Raw genomic sequence first — 21,642 nt, 5'->3', positions numbered from 1 at the left:
CATTACCCTATTTATTTTGTTAATGAAATGTACATCGCCTCGATTCTATTTAGTTGCCATTGTTTTTACGAGATGTTCTTCCCCTCGACTCTATTTATTGCCATTGTTCTTGTCTGTCCGTCTCCCCCTATTAGACAGTAAGGCGGTCAAACGGCAGGGACTGTCTCCATCTGTTGCCGACTTGTTCATTCCAAGCGCTTAGTACAGTGCTCTGCACATAGTAAGCGCTCAATAAATACTATTGAATGAATGAATGAATGAATGAATAGGGGAATTCAAGGAAATCAGTACGAATAAGTGAATACACCAAAAAAGCATGGTTGGACTGGTTCTCTTCAACAGCAGAGATTGAGCGCTTCTGGACAGAAAGTTGTAACTAGATACTTGGGAACTAGAAAATAGAAGTAAAAAAAAACCCAAAACACAGTCCCTCTCTTCAAAATTTCCAATCTGATGAGAAGGAAAATGGGACCCATATTGCCTTATGAAGGTGATAAAAACAAAAGTAAACAAGCAAGAAGTTGTGAGCAAGAGGTAACTGCAATGTCAGAATGAGTTTGACATCAGGAGAAGAGACTGAATATTTAACAAGGAGTCAGATGACTGAGATCCTTGAAGCCAATGGTTAGGAACTTTTATTTCCTAGAAAAATTCACACAGGAAGTAGCAAGGCCTAGCAGCTAGAGCATGGGCTTGGGAGTCAGAAGGACCTGGATTCTAATCCTGACTCCACCATTTGCCTGCAGTGTGACTGGACAAGTGGCCTCATTTCTCTGTGCCTCCAGTCACCACTTCTGTAAAGTAGGGATTAAGACTGAGTTCTGTGTGGGTCAGGAACTGGAGGTGTCCAACCTGCTTATCTTGCATCTACCCCAGCGCTTAGAACAGTGCTTGACATCTAGTAAGCACTTAACAAATACCAGTATTGTTATTACTACAGGAGTTCGGTACATTATTATTATTATCCCGTGTTATTACTAGAGGGGATCCAGTTCACAGCTACAGATTTCTGGTTTGTCGTTTAGCTCTGCAAAACAAATCCCAAACATTAACTTGCTTGGGAACCAGAGAACCATGGTAAGCACTTGGACCATTTTCTATGTCACTAAAAACCTTTCTCCAAGGCAGCAGTGCCCTCATTTCAATCTGAATGATACCTTTACCATTCATAGAGTTCTCAGTCTTCAAAGTACCTCATAAATGCTGCATAATCCTCACAATACCCCCAGAAGGTTTAGTGATTCATTCTTATCTCCACTTTGAAAGCAGTGGGGTGGAGGGAAGGGGGGTGGGGTGATAAAACGGAGGAAAGGGTTGACTTTACAAGGTTGCATGAGGAGGCCTGGGATTCAAATGTCATCCAATCTCAAATGAATCGAGTTTGCTGCCATTCTTAGAATCTGAGCCCAAGGCGATAAATGTGGGGGAGATTATTCTGTCTTAATAATAATGTGGTATTTGGTAAGCACTTATTATTTGGCCAAGGCTGTACTTATCGCTGGGTTAGATACAAGATAATCAAGTTCCACATGGGCTCACAGTCTAAACAAGAAGGGAGAACAAGTATCAAGTTCCCTTTTTGCTGATGAGGGAACTGAGGCACAGAGAAGTGAAGCGACTTGCCCAGGGTCCCACAGCAGGTACGAGGCAGAGCTAGGAGTAGAACCCAGGTCCTGTGCCCACAGGCTTTACCCACTAGGCCACGCTAGGTTTCTTGTTCTTCCACCAGAAGATCTCATGAAAATGTCTTGGAGTCATAATGGAAAGGAGTGGTGGCTTTGGGCGCAGAATTTTTTCTTTCTAAACAGGAGAGGACTAAAGTGTGCTCACAAACATCCTCGCGACACCAGGCACACCGTGTTTACATTGTTCAACAAAGCAGCCCTTGCCGCTCAATTAGGTTGAATGCTTGCACTTGCTGTGAACCCTCCCTCCCTCTCTCCCCTCCCCCTCTCCCCATCCTCTCTCCTTTCCTTAGCAATCCCTTTTTATTGGCATATTCACACTTCTCTTCTGGACTCTTTGTCTCAACCACATTACTGAGGCCCACTGTGTGTCGACTCCACCTGCTCCTCCATTGTTTGCTAGTTTTGACTCATCGTCAGGAAGAGGCTGGGCGGGGGATGGTCTTTTCGGCTGCCTTGGAAATGACGGCCCAGGGAAGTTTCCTTGTGGGACCAGCACTAGCCGGGCCATAGGCCTTTGTGACTAGTTTTATGTTTTAGTTTTGTGTTTAGTTTTATGGCTACAATTTTACCTTTGCGACTAGTTTTATGACTACAATTTTACAAATCTGCCGCAGGCAATCCGGAGCCTAACCTTTTTCGCAACTCCAGTAGCAGTCCAGAGACTGCTAGGTGTCAGGGGATCTGCATGTAATGTGCTGTCTGCCATGCTGTTTTTAACTGATCACATTGTTTGGGTGCTGAAAATCCTGGAATTTCTCACTATCCGTCAAGGGATGGGGTGGAAAGAACTCAATCTAGCAGCTGGTTTCGTGGTGGAATCTACTGGAGGGAGACTTCTTAAACTGTAACTTGCAGAAGCTGAAAGTTTGTTTTGTCCTCAGGAGTTGTTGTGGGTTTTTTTTAAGTGGTATTTGTTAAGCAGCTATTGGGGGCCAGATTTAGTGCTAAACTCTGGGGTAGATACAAAATTGATGTCCCACACGGGGCCCAGAGAGTCATAATCCCTATTTTACAGATGAGGTAACAGACACAGAGGAGTTAAGTGACTTGCCCAAGGAGCCAAGCAGCAGCCAAGAGGTGGCCCAAACGGGACAGTTTTCCTTTCCAACAATTGGAACCTAAGAATAGGATATTCATTTTTCTTTTTTTCCTGTTTTATAGTATTTAGAGAAGCATCGCCACCTAGTGGATGGAGCACAGGCCTGGGTGGCAGAAGGACCTGGGTTCTAATTCCTGCTCTGCCACTTGTCTGCTCTGTAACGTTGGGCAAATCACTTAACTTCTCTATGCCTCAGGGGCTCATCTGCAAAATGGGGATTAAGACTATGAGCCCCATGTGGAACAGGGACTGTGTCCAACCCGATTTACTTGCGTCCACCCCAGCGCTTAGTAGCAATGCCCAGCACCTAGTAAGACCTTAACAAATGCCATTATTATATGAGCCTCATAATAATACTACAGTAAAATGAGTTGCAAGGGTGAAAAATCATCTAATGGTAGATATGACAATAACATAACCTAAGAGAAGCAGCGTGGATTACTGGAAAGAACATGGTCTTGGGAGTCAGAAGACATAGGTTTTAGTCCCGGCTTCACCACTTGTCTGCTCTGTGACCTTGGGCAGCCACTTCTCTGTGCCTAAGTTACCTCATCTGTAAAATGGGAATTAAGACTGTGAGTCCCACTTACTGAGTCCCACTTGAGGCAACCTCAGTGGAGAGAGCCCAGGCTTGGGAGTCATTGGTCATGGATTCAGATCCCGGCTCTGCCACTTGTCAGCTGTGTGACTGTGGGCAAATCACTTAACTTCTCTGTGCCTCAGTTACCTCATCTGTAAAATGGGGATTAAGACTGTGAGCCTCATGTGGGACAACCTGATGACCCTGTATCTACCCCAACGCTTAGAACAGTGCTCTGTACATAGTAAGCGCTTAACAAATACCATCATCATTATTATTATTACAACCTGATTACCTTATATGTTCCCCAGAATAGAGCTTGGCACATAGTAAGCACTTAAATACCATAATTATTAATTATTATTATTAATAATGTAGACATTTGTCACAAATTGTCTTGTATCTCCAAACCATTCTGTGTCCTGTCCATCTCCCAATAAATTCCCATTGTAACAGTGTTTATCGAAGTGCAACAGTCCCATACCACAAGGTTCTTCAGCTACATGACTAACAGATTACAGCAGAACTGACTGTATTGATGGTTTTCTTTTGAGTTTCCTGTTAATAGTTCTTTCTGTGTTTCATTGTTCTGGTTCTGCCGTCGTCTCAGATCCCTGCCCAGTCCCCTTGGCACTAAGCCACACAGGCACAGTTGGTCAGGAATGTTGACTGGGCCAGTGAGGCAGGTAGTAAGGGTTGTGAGCCAGTGCTGTAGTTGGAGTTTCCAGCGTGGCTGGATGATATCTCCCATCTCCCTGGAAACTCCCATCACGGGCCTTGAAAAACTAGTTCAGCCCAAGTAATGATGTGGAAAAATCCTCCTCCTCCTCCTATTCATCCTTTCGTTCATTCATTCATTCCAAAATGGTAGCATTTTGGGCTGTCTACTTTCCCTCCTCCTCTTCCTCCTCATCCTTCATTCATTCAATAGTATTTCTTGAACACTTGCTTGCTCTGTGCAGAGCACTATACTAAGCACTGGGGAGAGTACAGTATAACAGTAAACAGACAGAGTCACTGCCAACAATGAGCTTCCATTCTAGAGGGAGATTACTTCACTGCCCCCCCATCCTCATTCTCATCCTCCTCGTCCTCATTCTTGTCATCTTCCTCCTCCTCTTTCTCTTCCTCCTCCCTTCCTCTTGCTCTCGCCCTACCCTGAGCATTGCCTCCACAGTTGAGGGGTTTTGTCCCAGTACCCTGTCTCTAATAATTAGTCCCACCCAACTTGTCCCCGTACACTCTTCCTTTGCCTCTCACCTATCTAGCCAATCAATCAATCATATTTATTGCGTGCTCACTGTGTGCAGAGCACTGAACTAAACACTGGCCTTGAAAAACTAGTTCTTTTCTGCCCAGAAGGAGCTTACAGTCTAAAGCTGGGGACAGACAATATAAATAAATAAATTATGGATATGGTCATAAGTGCTGTGGGACTGAGGATGGGGGAAAAAAGGGTTGTAAAGCCAAATGCAAGGGTGACACAGAAATGAGAAGGAGAAGAGGAAAAGACAACTTAGTTGGGAAAAGCCTCTTGGAGGAGATGTGGTTCTAATAAGGCTTTGAAGTTAGGGAGAGTGTTGGTCCGTCGGATATGATTGGGGAGGGAGTTCCAGGCCAGAGGCAGGATGGCGGTGAGGGAATGGCGATGAGATAGACGAGATCAGGGTACGGTAAGTTGGTGTTAGAGTAGTGAAGTGCGTAGACTAGGTTGCAGTAGGAAATCAAGAGGGAGGGAACAAGGTGATTGAGTGTCCTAAAGCCGACAATAAGGAGTTTCTGTATGATGCAGAGATGGATGAGCAACCACTGGAGGTTCTTGAGGAATGGGGAAACATAGGCTGATACAGAAATGAAGACGGGATGGGATAAGTGCTTGGATTGACATGGTAGCATTTTAGGCTGTCCTCTTTCCTTCCTTCCTTCAATGTTTTTTTTGAGTGCATACTGTGTGCAGAGCACTGTATTAAGCGCTTGAGCAGGTCCTTTTGCGATGAGAGCCATTTTCTTCGTCTGACTCAATTGTTCCTTGTTGTGGCCAGGGAATATGTCTATGACTCTGTTATACTATACTCTCCCAAGTGCTCCACACACAGTAAGCGATCAGGAAATATGACTGACTGTATTTCTCTCTTTCTTCTTTGACTCAGTCATTTGTTCATCTCTCCCTTAGTATACAGTGACTGTTTGAGAGAGGGAGGGAGGGAGGGACTGACTGAAGGATGGACTCTCCTGCTCCTTCCCCTTTCTTTTGCTTCCTCTCTGCAGTGGGGTGTGGCCGAGGTGTGACTAAGGCTGTTTGGTACTGAGTGCTTTCTCCTTTCTTCCTTGAGAGTTCTTCCTTATTCAGTGGACCAGCATGACCTAATGGGAAGAAAGTGAGCCCAGGACTCGGGAGACCTGGATTCTGGTCCCAGCTCCACCTTTTGCCTACCTAATGACCTAGGGCAAGCCACTTAACTTTTCTTGGTCTGTTTCCTCTTCTGTAATGGGCATAAAGTACCTGTTCTCCCTCCCTTTAGACTGTGAGGGGCAAGGATTGTGTCTAATCTGCATGTATTGTATCTACTCCAATCCTTAGTATAATAGTACTAATAATATTTTTTATTATTATTTATCTCACTCTAGGCTTCAAGGCTCTCCATCACCTTGCCCCCTCCTACCTCTCCTCCCTTCTCTCTTTCTACCGCCCACCCCACACCCTCCGTTCCTCTGCCGCCCACCTCCTCACCGTCCCCCGTTCTCGCCTATCCCACTGTCGACCCATGGGCCACGTCCTCCCGCTGTCCTGGAATGCCCTCCCTCCTCACCTCCGCCAAACTGATTCTCTTCCCCTCTTCAAAACCCTACTTAAAGCTCACCTCCTCCAAGAGGCCTTCCCGGCACTGAACTCTCCTTTTCCCTCTGCTCCCTCTCTACCCCCCCTTCACCTCTTCTCAGCTAAGCCCTCTTTTCCCCCCTTTCCCTCTGCTCCTCCCCCTCTCCCTTCCTCTCCCTTCAGCACTGTGCTCGTCCGCTCATTTGTATATATTTTCATTACCCTATTTATTTTGTTAATGAGATGTACCTCACCTTGATTCTATTTATTTGCTATTGTTTTAATGAGATGTTCATCCCCTGATTCTATTTATTGCTATTGTTCTTGTCTGTCTGTCTCCCCGATTAGACTGTAAGCCTGTCAAAGGGCAAGGACTGTCTCTATTGGTTACCGATTTGTACATTTTAAGCGCTTAGTATAGTGTTCTGCACATAGTAAGCGCTCAATAAATACTATTGAATGAATGAATTGAATGAATTAAGCACTTACCTTGCCAAGCACTGGGAAAAATTCAAGGATGAGCATTGGAAGAGTCCCTCCCCTTTCAGGGGCTCATTATTATTAGTGTATCATTTTAGTAATAACATCTGCATTATGTTTACTGCATTCAAAGCAGCATGGCGTAGTAGAAATCAGCATGGCATAGTGGATAGAGCACAGGCCTGGGAGTCAGAAGGTCATGGGTTCTAATCCTGGCTCTGGCACTTGTCTGCTGTGTTGCCTTGGGCAAGTCACTTAACTTCCCTGTTGCCTCAGTTACCACATTTGTAAAATGGGGATTAAGACTGTGAGCCCCATGTGGGACATGACTGTCCAACCTGATTTGCTCATATCCACTCCAGCGCTTAGTACAATGCCTGGCAAATAGTAAGTGCTTAACAAATACCATAATTATTATTAATTATTGTTATTATTCAATCAATTGTATTTATTGAGCACCTTTTGCAGACCACTGTACTAAGTTCTTGGGAGAGTATAATACAAAAGAATTAGATATGTTCCCTGCTCATAATGAGCTTATAGTCTAGAGGGGGAGACTATGATATGAATAAGTAATTTATAATATATAATTTAAAGGTATGTACATAAGTGCTGTGGGGTTGGGGGTGGGGAGAATATCAAGTGTCCAAAAGTCATAGATTGAGGTGCATAGATGGTGCAGAAGGGAGAGCAAGTTAGGAAAAAGAGGGCTCAATCAGAGAAGGCCTAATGGGGGAGAAGTGACCTTAATAATGCTTTGACGGTGTAGAGAGTGGTGGTCTGGCGAATATGGAGGGAGAGGGAATTCCAGGCTAGTGGGAGGACATGGGAAAGAGATCAGCTGCAAGATAGACGAGATGGGGGCACAGTGAGTAAGATGGTGCTTTGGTTTTTGTCTTCCTGCTGCTGGTACATCTTTTGCAGCCCTCCTTTTGCACTTTGATCCAGTGGCCTCCCATATCACTTAGCATTTCATTTTATGCCTTTCCGTGGCACAGTTGAACATACTTTTCATTTGGATTTTCATTTGTATAATCATTCATTCTGATGCTTCATCCTGTTAGACTGGAACTTCTTCCTGTTCTCCTATGAACAGTATTTGTAAATATAACTCCTTACCATTGGCTTTTAAGGCACTCTTCAGCTCTTCCCCCATCTGCCTCGCTGGGGTAGCTACAGTACAGGCGGATTAGACACAGTCTCTGCCTCACAGGGGCTTTGCAGTCTAAGGGGGAGGGAGGACTGGTATTCAGCTTCCATTTTACAGATGAGGAAACAAAGGTACAGAGAAGTTCAGGGACTTGCTCAAACTCTGACAGCAGGCAAGTGGCAGAGCTGGGATGAGAACTAGGGCTCCTAGTTCCAGTTTAGCCACATTGCTTCTCAATCTCATCCACAGTCCAAATGTACAAGTAATTGATTCCCCTGTGTCTACCCCAGCGCTTAGAACAGTGCTCTGCACATAGTAAGCGCTTAACAAATACCAACATTATTATTATTAAGTAATTAAAATAGCTGAAGACGTGGCTTCTTAATAACTAGCACAAAAAAGACATTCATTCTTGATGACTCTTGACTTCTTTCAGCACTTGGTTAGTTTCCCCACTCCCCCATGTCATCCCCCGGTGATTGCTGCCCTCAGGACAGTGTTAAACTTGCCTTCTGGGGAAGTCTGGGGAAGCACTGTGGCCTAGTGGATAGAGCCTGGACCTGAGGGTTAGAGGACCTGGGTTCTAATCCCGGCTCCACCACTTGCCTGCTCTGTGACCGTGGGCAAGTCACTTCACTTCTCTGAGCCTCTGTAATATAGGTATTAAAACTGTGAGCCCTATGTGGTGGCTCAGTGGAAAGAGCCCGGGCTTGGGAGTCAGAGGTCATGGGTTTGAATCCCGGCTCTGCCACTTGTCAGCTGTGTGACTGTGGGCAAGTCACTTAACTTCTCTGTGCCTCAGTTCCCTCATCTGTAAAAATGGGGATTAACTGTAAGCCTCACGTAGGACAACGTGATTACCCTGTATCTACCCCAAAGCTTAGAACAGTGCTGTGCACATAATAAGTGCTTAACAATTACCAACATTATTATTATTATATGGGACAGGGACTGTGTCCAACCCGATTAGCTTGTATCTACCCCAGCGCTTAGTACAGTGTCTGGCACATAGTAAGTGTTTAGTAACTACCATTATTATTATTAGTAATAATAGTAATGTTTGTGTTATTTGTTTAGGACTTTACTAAATGCCAAACACTGTGTGAAGCTCTGGGATAGATACAATATAAGCAGATCAGCTCACAGTCTGGTTGGGAGAGAGAACTCATATTTTATTTGAAGCAGCGTGGCTTAGTAGAAAGAGCACGGATTTGGGAGTCAGAGGTCATGGGTTCTAATCCCGGATCCGCCGCTTGTCAGTTGTGTGACTTTGGGCACGCCACTTAACTTCTCTGTGCCTCAGTTACCTCATATGTAAAATAGGGATGAAGACTGTAAGCCCCACGTGGGACAACCTGATTACCTTGTATCTACCCCAGTGCTTAGAGCAGTGCTTGGCACATAGTAAGCCCTTAACAAATACCAACATTATTACATTATTATTATCCCCATTTCTACAGGTGAGGAAAATGAGGTCCAGAGAAGTTGACTTGCCTAAGTCACACAGCAGGCCGGTGGCAGAGTTGGGATCAGAACCCAGGTCTCCTGACTCCCAGACATCTATTTCTTTTGTGTCTCTTGTGTTTGGCCTGTTGCACTTTTACCAAGGACTTAGTACTGTGCTTTGCACCTAGTAGGTCCTCAGTAAGTACTCCTGACTGACTGATTCAGTTGTTTGCTGTTTGGGTTTATCACCATCTCCATACACATTACCTACCACACTTTTAAAAGTGGAGCAATTACGTATCTCATCTAGCTGCCAAGAACTTCCACTTCTGTGTGGTTTCTGAGGTCTAGAACAATCAGGAAAACAGGTTTGTAGCACAGAATCAAGTAACTTCACTAAGTGTAGAGATATTAGAAGGAATTACCCAAGGAATCATGTAGTCCATTTTACTGAAGGGAATCAATAGATTAATATGTTTGCAGAGCATTCTATTAAGAACTTGGGAGAGTACAAGGCAATGGAGTTGGTAGATGTGATCCCTGCCTATAAGGAAGTTACCCTTGGTTCGTTCCTTCAGTTGTATTTATTAAGCGCTTACTGTGTGGCGACTACTGTACTAAGCGCTTGGGAAAGAACAGTTCAACAGTAAACAGTGACAATCCCTGCCCACTGTGAGCTCACAGTCTAGAGATGTTGCCAGTCCACAGATGTCTACAGGAAGCAGCATGGCCTAGTGGAAAGAGCCTGGGAGTCAGAGAACCTGGGTTCTAATTCCAGATTCGCCACTTGTCTGCTGTGTGTGACCTTGGGCAAGTCAGTTAACCTTTGTGCCTCAGTTCCCTCATCTGCAAAATGGATGTGAGTGGAGAGTTCTTGAGTGACAGCTGTACTTTATACCCCCTTCTAAGATCAATCAATAAACAGCATGGCTTAGTGGAGAGAACACAGGCCTGGGAGTTGGAAGGACCTTAGTTCTAATCCTGGCTCTGTAATTGTTTGCTGTGTGACCTTGTGCAAGTCACCTCACTTCTCTGTGCCTCAGTTTCCTCAACTGTAAAATCACAATACTTGTTCCACCTCCGAGTCTGAGCCCCATGAGAGACAGGAACTGTGTCTGACCTAATTAACTGGTACCTACCCCAGCACTTCCCCCTCTCAAGGTCACACCTGAAGGGTTTCCAGTATTCTGCCAGTCTCGACTATGGGAGCAGAAGCATATCCATTCCATTGCTAGCTTGGCCAGTGGCTAGCAAGTGGAAGGCAATCTGCTACAGGTCAAAACTCACCTGTGCTAGGCAGCAGTGGCACGGGAAAGAGTTGAAGGCAGAGACTCCCATTTACTGCATGGAAGGAGGCAGTGATAAACCACTTGTCTTTTTACCAAGAAAACTCTATGGATCCACTACCAGAGTGATTGCAGATGGAGGTGGGGCATTCTGGGAGAGATGTGTCCGTAGCGTTGCTATGGGTCGGCGACGACTCGGAATAATACAAGACCCCAGCACTTATGTTTGACACATAATGAGCGCTTAACAAATCCCATTAAAAAAATGGTATTGAGTGTTTATTGCATGCAGAGCAGTGTACTAAGCAGTTGGAAGAGTACAACACAACAGTTTGATAGTCACATTGCCTGCCAACGAGGAGCTTAGAGTCTGAGGGATTCAACCATTTGTGTTGTGAACCAAAGAGGTGGTGAATCTCTTTGGTAGGTACAGCATCTAATTATTGTCATTATTTTGTTATTAAGCGGCTCAAAAATATGTCTTGGGGGCCTGTCATATGTGTGGAATTCATCAACATATGGCATTTACCTCCTCCTGGGTTCATTTAGATTCAGCACCATTAGCGATCCAAAAAAACATGCTCCTTTGGTCACTAGTAAAAATGAGAAAGGAGATTTATTTTCAGGGGGGCACAATGAGGAGGAGACACATATTAATCAGAATATCTCATGAAGATATCTGAGGGGGGTTTTACCTTTGTGGATAATTTAAACTAAGACCCTAGGACACTGGCGGTAGAAGCTGACTCAAGTAAAAAGTGCCGTCAGTGCCTGTCTCTGAGCTCTTTAACTGCCAGGGTCTGGAATGTGGAGGAGATGAAAGAAAACAGATTTGAGGATAAGCAAGCGCGAACTTTCAGCCCCTCCTTAGGAGAAGCCCTTCCCTCTCCCGGCCCCAGCCCTCAAATCCCACTTTGTGTTTTAGGGTCTAAATTTCTCTGAGCCTCATATACTGAGATGGTGTCAGAGGAGAGGACCCTCCCCTCTGAGAGCTAATTGTGTCTATTTGTTGCCGAATTGTACTTTCCATGCACATAGTACAGTGCTCTGCACACAGTAAGCGCTCAATAAATACGATTGAGTGAATGAATGAATGAATGAATGAGGAGGAAGAGGGAAATTTTAAGCAGTGTCTTGAACTTATCTGGGCCTCACTTCCCTCATCTATTAAATGGGGATTAAGATTGTGAGCCTCATGTGGGGCGTGGACTGTATTTTACCCAATTAGCCAGTATCTACCCCAGGGCTTAGTACAGCAGCAGCAGCATGGCCTAGTGGAAAGAGTACAGGTTTGGGAGTTAGAGGTCGTGGGTTCTAATCCCGGCTCTGCCACTTATCAGCTGTGTGATTTAAGGCAAGTCACTTAACTTCTCTCTGCCTCAGTTACCTCATCTGTAAAATGGGGATGAAGACTGTGAGCCCCACGTGGGACAACCTGATTACCTCATATCTACCCCAGCGTTTAGAACAGTGCTTGGCACATAGTAAGTTCTTAATAAATTACATTTTTTTTCCTTTTAAAAGCTAAATCTTCCTGCCAGGGAGTCCACGTTCTTTCAGGAAAAGTCTGCCCACCCCCCAGGAATTTCTGTGCAATCTGCTTGTCAGATAACAATAGCAGAGTTAATTAGACATCGTTTTAGAAGAAGGGGACAAGTTTTGGAACCTTCCCTTCAATCAGGTACAGCGTCCTGGAGGGGTCATGCAATTTCCAGGCCCAACCAGTCAGTCTCCTTATGTCCCAAACACTCAGACACTCCTCAAATTAGGCATTCTGGAAAAATTTGACTTTTTACCCTTTTGTTTCATGCCCAATGCTACCTGACTTCAAGGCAAAGATGGGGTTGCTAAGGAGGGGTAGGTAGGCAATTGTAAGCTCCGAAGAGCTGGCACACAATTTTCTCTGACATTTTCATCTGAGCTGACATTTTAGGCAAAATTTTGGGTTGAGGTTTTCTAATATTTATCGGCATACCATGACATTAGAACCAATGTGGGATTTTTAGAAGCGATCCCATCTCTGTCCTTTGAAAAGCTGGCCGTCCAGTGGAGGAAATCAGAAAGTTGTCATGATATTTTCAAAGCCCTAATACCATATCATATCTCCTCCCCAAAACCACCTTCTGCTACTCTAGTATCCCTCCCTTTTCTGTCACCTGTGCACCTGAGTCCCTAGCCCTAAAGCATTTGGTCATTTTTTCTGCCTTCCTATCTCATACCACTGATGTACCTATGTGTATACTCAGTTCCTTCTGGTACCTGTAGTAGAGTTTATTGTCTTGTCTCCCACACTAGATTGTAAACTCCTCGCAGGCAGGGAGCATATCTACCTATTCTATTGTACTGACCCAATATTTAGTACAGTGCTGCACTCATAGTAAGGGCTCAGATACCATTAGCTGACCGAGTGGCATCGTAGCAGAATGAGCATAACAATAACAATAGTAATTGTGGTATTTTGCTAAGTGCTTACTTGGTGCTGAATAAGCACTGGGGTGGATGCAAGTAAATTGGGTTCATTCATTCATTCAATAGTATTTATTGAGCGCTTACTATGTGTAGAGCACTGTACTAAGTGCTTGGAATGTACAATTCGGCAACAGATAGAGGCAATCCCTGCCCAATAACGGGCTCACAGTCTAAATGGGGGAGATAGCGAAGCAAAACAGAACAAAACAAAAACACGACAACTTCATCAAGACAAATAGAATCAAGGAGATATACACCTTATTAACAAAGTAAATAGGGTAATAATATATACAAATGAGCACAGTGCTGAGGGGAGGGGGAGCAGAGGAAAACAGGGGGACACAATCCATGTCCCATGTGGGGCATATAGTCTCAATAGCCATTTTTACAGATCAGGTAACTGAGGCACAAAGAGGTAAAGTGATTTGCTAAAGATCACACAGCAGACAAGTGGCCGAACTGGGATTAGAAGCCAGGTCCATCTGACTCCCAGGCCCGGGCTGTATCCACTGTGCACTGCTGCTGTGCTCAGAGACAAGTTTAAATATTCACAGGTATTTCACTTCACTTGTTTAAAGCATATAGTGAAAATATATGTGAATTGCGATAGTTAAATAAATGGTATTGGGGTTATTGATGGTGGGGATTCTGTGATTTATGTATACACCTATAAATCATTGATTTAAAGTAGTGTCTGCCTCTCCCCTAAACTAAGCTCACTGTGGGCAGGGACTGTGTCTACCAATTCTGTTGTATTGTACTTTTCCAATGGCTTAGTGCAGTGCTTAGCACTTTAAGTGCTCAATAAATACCATTGATTGATCATGACTGTTTTCTTCCTCACAAACATCCCTTTAGTTTTAGGTGTACCCTGTTAGCAGATGTGTTGAGAAGCAGTGTGGCCTAGTAGAAAGAGCATGGGCCAGGGAGTCAGAGGGCCTGGGTTCTAATGCCAACTCCACTGCATACCTGCTGTGTGAGCTTGGGCAAGTCACTTAATTTCTCTGTGCCTCAGTTTCCTTATCTGCAAAATGGGGATTCAATACCTGTCCGTCCGTCGTCCCCCCCCCCCCCCGACACAGACTGCGACCCCATGTGAAACCTGATAATCTGTTTCCCAGTGCTTAATGCAGTGCTTGGCATGTAGTAAGCACTTAACAAGTATCACAGCTAGCAATCACAGCTCTGCTGGGGAGCACCTGGATTGCCGAAATGATATAATTATTACTTCGAAAAAGCTTGCTGACAACAGTACATGCCTGAAACTCTTCTGGCAGCCAGGAGAGAACTGTATGGTTTAACTGTATGGGTATTATCTGCAGTGAAGCGTGGAAACTACTCCAAAATTTCAATTGTTCTTAAGTTTCTATGCAGTATACCAAAAGACTTCTGTAAAGTGTGGTCAAAAGAAAGCAAGTTGTCTCTTGATAGTAAATGGTAAATACTAAATGAGAAGCAGTGTGTTGTGGTCTAGTGGATGGGCTGGAAAGTCAGAGTGACCTGGGTTCTAATCCCAGCTCTGCCACTTGTCTGCTGTGTGACATTAGGCAAGTCACTTCACTTCTCTATGTCTGTTACCTCATCTGTAAAATGGGATTAAGACTGTGAGCCCTGTGTGAGAAAGGGCCTCTGTCCAACCTGATTAACATATATTTGCCCCAGCACTTAGTACAGTTCCTGGAACATAGTAAATGCTTAACAAATACTATTAAAAAATGGTCATCACTAATTCTTATGTATCTAAGAGCAATCATAAGCATATCATAAAGGAATTTGGAATAATATTCTTGGCTGAAAAAGTTGGGAGGTGAACAAAGCAAATCTAGTTAAGAGTTGCAGTATGTTGTTATGGTGTGAACATAGGTCTGACAGGTTCTTGTTCTGTTTGCATTTCTGTGACTCGCTGTGTGCTTTATACAAATCAGGTGATGGCTCTATGACCCTTTCCTCACTGTATTTCATTACTGCATAATGAAATTCATTTTGTTTTCTGACGCAAGAAGTGGTAGCTTTATAGTAGTGGTATTTATTTACCATCTATTGCAAGCAGTGCCTTATATGAAACACAGCTCGTGGTCATCAGGGATCTTGTCTGCTTGTCTCTTGTTCTATTGTACTCTCCCAAGTGCTTAGAACAGAACTGCATATAGTAAGCGCTCAGTTATAATACCACTGATTGATTGAAAGTACAACAGAAGGCCGAGGCACTGTCCTTGTCCATAAGGAGCTTACAGTCTAAATAGGCATAAACATATTTAGAAATAAAATGATCTGAATAATAATTGCCTCTATTTGATCATACAAGCGATGATGAGAGCATAAATAGACCCCTAAGTGCTGGTGTGGGATTGATAGGACTCACATGTTGATTATTAATCGAAGACTCGGAGGAAGTGGGTTTTTAGGAAGGTTTGTCCACGGGGATAGCTCTGGTCTATCAGATGATTATCACCTGCTTATCTTGTATCTACCCAAGCTCATAGTTCAGTGCCTGGCACATAGTAACCGCTTATGGAAATATATAGTTATTTATATAGTTTTATAGTTATTTGTTATTCCGGAAACACTGTCTAACCAGTTTTCTCCTGGTTCTTGTCTCACCTCTCTGGCTAATCTAACTCAGTCTTCTGAGTGGGTTTCCTCTGCTTCCCACCTCTTAACTCTGGCTCTCTCTCAAGGATCCATTCTGAATCCCCCTCTCTCAATTTACACTCACTCTCTTGCGGAGCTCATCGACTCCCTTGACTTCAGCTACCACCTGTATGCCTAGAATTCCCAAACCTACCTCCCAAACCTGCCCCCAGGACTTCCCTGTGTGGCTGTCCAACATGTTCCCAAACTGAACTCCCCCATCTTCCCTTCTAAATCCTCTCCTCTAGCAAATTCTTTTTCACATTTGGCAATACCACCATCCCCCCTCTCATTCAACTGTGAAATTCAGTCTCTTGCCAAATCTTGTCATTCTTCTTTCATGCCATTTCCAGAATCCATCCTTTATTTTCCATCCAAACGGTCACCATGCTGGTCCACCTACTTGTCATATCCCAATTTGACGTGCTTAATGCAGGGCTTTGCACACAGTAAGCCCTCGATAACTATGATTGATCCCTCTGTTTCCTCTCTCTCCCCTCTCCGGTCCATGCTTCACTCTGCTGCCTGGGTCATTTTTCAAAAATGTCGAATTGTACTTGTCTCTCCTCTCTTCAAAAACCTCCAGTAGCTGCCATTCCCCTCTGCATAAAGCATACATCCCTGATCATTGGCTTTAAAACAGTCAATCAGCTCTCTCCCTCTTAAGCATTCTTTTTTCTCTCTTGCAACCCAGTTTAAAATTTTCGTTCCACTTAAAGTTACCCACTCTCTGCTTTTTCTCATCTCTCATGCCTATCTCTTGTTCACACATCCCTCCTGCCTTGCGTTTCCTCCACCTTCATATTTGACAGGATGCAGCTCTCCCCATCTTCAAAGCCTTTCTGAGATCCCCTCTCATCCATAAGGCCTTCCCTGAATAATCTCTAATCTCTCTACTTTATATCCCCCAACTGCCATTTTCATTCCTTCATTCAATAGTATTTATTGAATGCTTACTGTGTGCAGAGCATTGTACTAAGCGCTTGGAAAGTACAGTTCAGCAATAAAGAGAGACAGCCCCTGCCCACAATGGGCTTACAGTCTAGAAGGGCGGAGACAAACATCAAAACAAGTAAACAGGCATCAGTAGCATCAATATCAATAAATAGAATCGTAGATATATACATCAAAACAAGTAAACAGGCATTAATATAAATGAATATAATTATAGATATGTACATATATACCTAAGTGCTGTGGGGTGGGTAGAGCAAAGGGAGTGAGTTGGGTGATAGGTGAGGGGGAGCTGCCATTTTGATTTTCCAGTGCTATCTAAGCACTTAAATTACCACCTGCCAGTTCTTATGCGCATATATGTACTTTCTTACTCTCCCACCAGTAAATTACGTAAATATCCATCTCTACTAGAATCTAAGACCCTTGAGAGCAGTGATCACATCTATCTCTATTGCATTCTCCCAAACACTTAGTACAGTGCTGTGCAGTCAGACGGTGTTCAATACAGGTTGTTCCTTGAAAATCTGATGTGGTAAAGTGCATAGAACATTAAACTTGATTTAGTAATAATTATTTTTATGGAGCTGTTAAGCACTTACTACAAGCCAAACACTTTCCTAAGTGCTGGGATGGGTACAGTGAATCAGGTCGGACCCAGTCCCTGTCCCACATGGGGCCCACATTCTTATCCCCATTTTACAAATGAGGTAACAGAGAAGGTAAGGGATTTGCCCAAGGTCATGTTGTAGACAGGTGTCGGAGCTGGGATTAGAAGCCACGTCCTTCTGACTCCTAGGCCCGTGCTCTATCCGCTAAACCAGGCTGCATGGCCATTTACAGGGGTGGTGCTTAATGCAGCCAATAATTAAAATGTGTTGCAAAAGCTGATCATTTTTATTTGTCATTAGCCAGTTGTAGGGAATTTGCTTCCGTGCATCTTGGGTCTGGGGCAGGGAAGGAGAGAAGCTTCATTAGTGATTGACTTCATGTTTTTGTTTGCTTTCAGCATTGGTTGGACAGTACAAAGAGTATCAAAAAACAAGTGAAAAGTAAGTATTTTCCTCCTCCTTTCCCTGGAACACTCAAAAACGATCCCTTCTCGCAGTTTGGGCCTTCACTACTAACTTTCCTTTGGAAAAATTTGGGCTGAAACTTTGAGGTGATCTTAAAAGCATCTGAGGAAAAACACCGAACATCAGTGCACAATCCAGGTGCAGCTCTAGAGATTTCAAAGATCCTGGGCCAGTTTAACACTGGGTTTAAATAGATGAAGCTTCCACCGGAGAGATTACGGGCTCCAGAGGAGAGATTACCGGCTCCAGTTGAAGTGAATTTGATGGTGTGTGTTGGGGGCGGGGGAGGAGGGGTATTTACACTGAGATATTAGTGAAAGAGGGATTCCTCAGAACTTCCCAGCAGGAGCCAGGATCCTGGCTGGGGTCAGAGCCAAATCACAAAGCTTTTGGCCATGATGGATGGAGCCCTGAAATATTGGGATTAACCTAGAGCTGTCTGCGCCTGGCAAGGCAAGTCAGGTTAATGAGAAGTGGAGGTTGCATAGGGGATATGATTGTAAGGAAGGAAGCACTGTTTTTGTTTCTGGGTACTTAGGCGTGCATTTTGGCTGGGAGATGTATAACCCCCTAATTTCTGTAAATTCCCTTGAATTGTGCCAACGTAACTTGTTCCACTGCCCAAGCTAGAAAGAGGATCACCAGCTGGGAACTGGGAACAATGTGTGACAGTTAGATATTGTCACAGATGTGGATTTTTTTATTCCCCCCTCACAGTTGGTTCACCCTATTGCCTGCATCTCCGAGTCAAGTTTTACTCTTCAGAGCCAAACAATCTCCGGGAGGAGCTGACACGGTAAGCCCTTCTGCAGAAGGCCTGATAAGTACTTAACAAATGCCATCATTATTATAATAACTATGGCATTTTTTAAATGCTTACTATGTGCAGAGCACTGTACTAAGTGCCGGGGTATATACAAGATAATCAGGTCCCGCATGGGGCTCGCCATCTAAATGGGAGAGAGAACAGGCTACTGAACCCCCATTTTTCAGATGAGGAAACTGAGGCACAGTTTCTAGCCCATTGTTGGGTAGGGATTGTCTCTAGAGAAGCAGTGTGGCTCAGTGGAAAGAGCCCGGGCTTGGGAGTCAGAGGTCATGGGTTCTAATCCCAGCTCCGTCACTTGTCAGCTGTGTGACTTTGGGCAAATCACTTAACTTCTCTGGGCCTCAGTTACCTCATCTGTAAAATGGGGATGAAAACTGTGAACCCCATGAGGGACAACCTGATCACCTTGTATCCCCCTGGCGCTTAGAACAGTGCTTTGCCCATAGTAAGTGCTTAACAAATACCAACATTATTATTATTTGTTGCCAAATTGTACTTTCCAACCGCTTAATACAGTGTTCTGCACACAGTAAGCACTCAAGAAATATGATTGAATGAATGAATGAATATGTGAAATGACTTGCTCAGCGTCACACAGCAGGCACGTGGCAAAGCCAGGATTAGAACCCAGTTCCTCTGACTCCAATGCCCATGCTCTTGCCACTAAGGCCATGCTGCTTCTCACACTCTATGGGGCTAACTGTCCCCAGCAGTAGCTTCTCTTCAGAACTAATTCCTTTTAAAGTATGTGGCATAGAATTGTAGAGTTGACTTTTTCTTCAGAGATGACACAACTGACAATGAGACAGTTGCCTTGGGTGAGAGTTAGGTACTGAGAGTCTCATACACACTGAGCCCAGGAAAATGCAATAGGTTCAGTCAGTCAATCAAAAGTAATCGGGGCACAGTGAGTAAGATAGAATTAGAGGAGCAGAGTATGCAGACTGGGCTGTCATAGAAGATCAGTGAGCTAAATTAGGAAGGAAAGAGGTGGTTGAGTGCCTTAAAATCAATGGTAAGGAGTTTCTGCTTGACGCATATTTGGATGGGCAGCCCCTGAAGGTTCTTGAGGAGTGGGGCGACGTGGATGTATCTTTTGGCCCTCTGCCACTCGAGCAGAGCTGAGATCAGATATCAATGTTTTGGAGGGGAAAAGTATATCCTACCACCAACAGGAGTTAGGATATACGTTGAGATAGATATCCACCCACCCCATGACACTACCCGCTTTTGGGCCTCTCTGCCACTCTAGTGAAGGTATCTTTTCCCCGGCTCCCTCTCCTTCTGCGTCATCTGTGCGCTTGGATCTGTACCCTTTGAACACTTGCTTGTCACCCACCCTCCACCCCACAGCACTCATCTACATATCCGTAACTTATATACGTATGTCAGTCCTTGTCCATAAGGAGCTTACAGTCTAAATAGGCATGAACGTATTTAGAAATAAAATGATCTGAATAAATAATTGCCTCTATTTGATCATACAAGCGATGACGAGAGCATCAGAATGTCAGTCTTCTCCCCAGCTAGACTGTGAGCTCCTTGTGGGTAAAGAACTTGTCTACCAATTCTTTTGTAGTGCTTAAGACAGAGCTCTGCACACAGAAAGCCCTCAGTAAATGCCATTGATGGATTGACTGTTGATTTGCCACCTAACAGGATGCAAGCTCCTTCCCCTTTGGTTCACCACAATTGTAAATGCCTCTTGGATATATTAGCTGTGTTGGGTCTGAATGTTGGGATTCAGACCAAACATGTCCCATGTGGGACAAGGACTTTGCCCAACCTGATTAGCTTGCACTGAGAACAGTGCCTGGCACATAGTAAGCACTTAACAAATGCCACTAAAAACAATTTCAAAAAAGGACAATCTCCAAGCTGCTCAGATCATTTAAAAGTAACTACTCAGACTTGGGATTCTTCACACTGTATTAAAAAAAGCACTTTGCAGTCAGCCCTTCAGTTTCCCACCTCTGAATTTGTGCGAAAACAGGGCCACTTAGAGCATCCGTGAACTAATAAGAAAATGATCTGGTAGAGTTAGATACTTAGTTACCTTGTCCCCTCCTACCTCACCTTCTCTGGTGCTAACCTCGATCTCGTCTATCTCGCCACCGACCTCTCTCCCACCTCCTGCCTCTGGAGAGAGGTCGTCTTCCCTCCTCAAATCTGACAGACAATTACTCTCCCCCCTTTCAAAGCCTTACTGAAGGCACATCTCCTCTCAGAGGCCTTCCCTGACTAAGCCCCCTATTTCCTTTTCTCCCTTTGCCTTCTTCATCGCCCTGACTTGCTCCCTTTATTCACCCTGCTTCCAGCCCGACTTATGTACGTATCTGTAATTCTACTTATTTATATTAATATTTATCTCCCCATCTAGTCACTATCTCATTGAGAAGCAGCGTGGCTTAGTGGAAAGAGCCTGGGCGTGGGAGTCAGAGATCGTGGGTTCTAATCCCGGCTCCGCCACTTGTCTGCTGTGTGACCTTGGGCAAGTCACTTAACTTATTTGTGCCTCAGTTACTCATCTGCAAAAATGGGGATTAAAAAATGTGAGCCCCACGTGGGACAATCTGATTATCCTATATCTACCCCAGCGCTTAAAATAGTGCTCTGCACATAGTAAGCGCTTAACAAATGCCATATTTATTTTATTTATTTATTGTGGGCAGGGAGTGCATCTGTTTATTGTTTTAGCATACTCTCCCAAGCACTAAGTACAGTGTTGTGCTCAAAGTAAGCACTCAATAAATTGCTCTTGAATGAACAAATGAATGAATGAATGAATAATGTAACTCTTATTTTCTCCCATCAGCCATTTCTTAGTCTTCTGAGAATTTGATTTCTATTATAAGTCATCAGCCACAATTGTATTCATGAATTTGAATTTGTCATCTTCTCTGTGAAGATATTGAGTGACTTGACCAAGGTCATTCAGCAGACAAGTGGCAGTCAGAATTAGAACCCATGACCTTCCAACTCCCAGGCCTGTGCTCTATCCACTAGGCAATGCTGCTTCCAATTTGAATGTAATGCCTGGGGTAATGAGTTCTAGTTTGTCTAAATCTTTGAATGGATAGTTTTTTTTCTTGCTTTTGATTAGTGTTTAAACTTACTTTTTCGTACTGGTTGGTTC

The 21,642-nt window shown here is 44.1% G+C and overlaps 1 protein-coding gene across 5 annotated transcripts in view; it reads left to right on the top strand.

Moving 5' to 3' along the window:
* EPB41L5 (erythrocyte membrane protein band 4.1 like 5) overlaps window positions 1–21,642 on the top strand; it is a 165,602-nt gene that overhangs the window by 49,173 nt on the left and 94,787 nt on the right. For all 5 annotated transcript variants that reach the window (XR_003759811.1, XM_029065634.1, XM_029065626.1 and 2 more), the window contains exons 4-5: window positions 17,611–17,653; window positions 18,395–18,473. Coding sequence is in view for 4 of the 5 variants with exons in the window: in XM_029065634.1 (XP_028921467.1) it covers window positions 17,611–17,653; window positions 18,395–18,473 (122 nt within the window). In the remaining variant the exon portion in view is untranslated. The remainder of the gene's footprint in view (window positions 1–17,610; window positions 17,654–18,394; window positions 18,474–21,642) is intronic.

The sequence above is a fragment of the Ornithorhynchus anatinus genome, chromosome 1 (assembly GCF_004115215.2).
Source record: "Ornithorhynchus anatinus isolate Pmale09 chromosome 1, mOrnAna1.pri.v4, whole genome shotgun sequence".
Classification (NCBI taxonomy): domain Eukaryota; kingdom Metazoa; phylum Chordata; class Mammalia; order Monotremata; family Ornithorhynchidae; genus Ornithorhynchus; species Ornithorhynchus anatinus.
The sequence above is the reverse complement of the archived record's forward strand: the minus strand, read 5'-3'. Positions and strand labels throughout refer to the sequence as shown.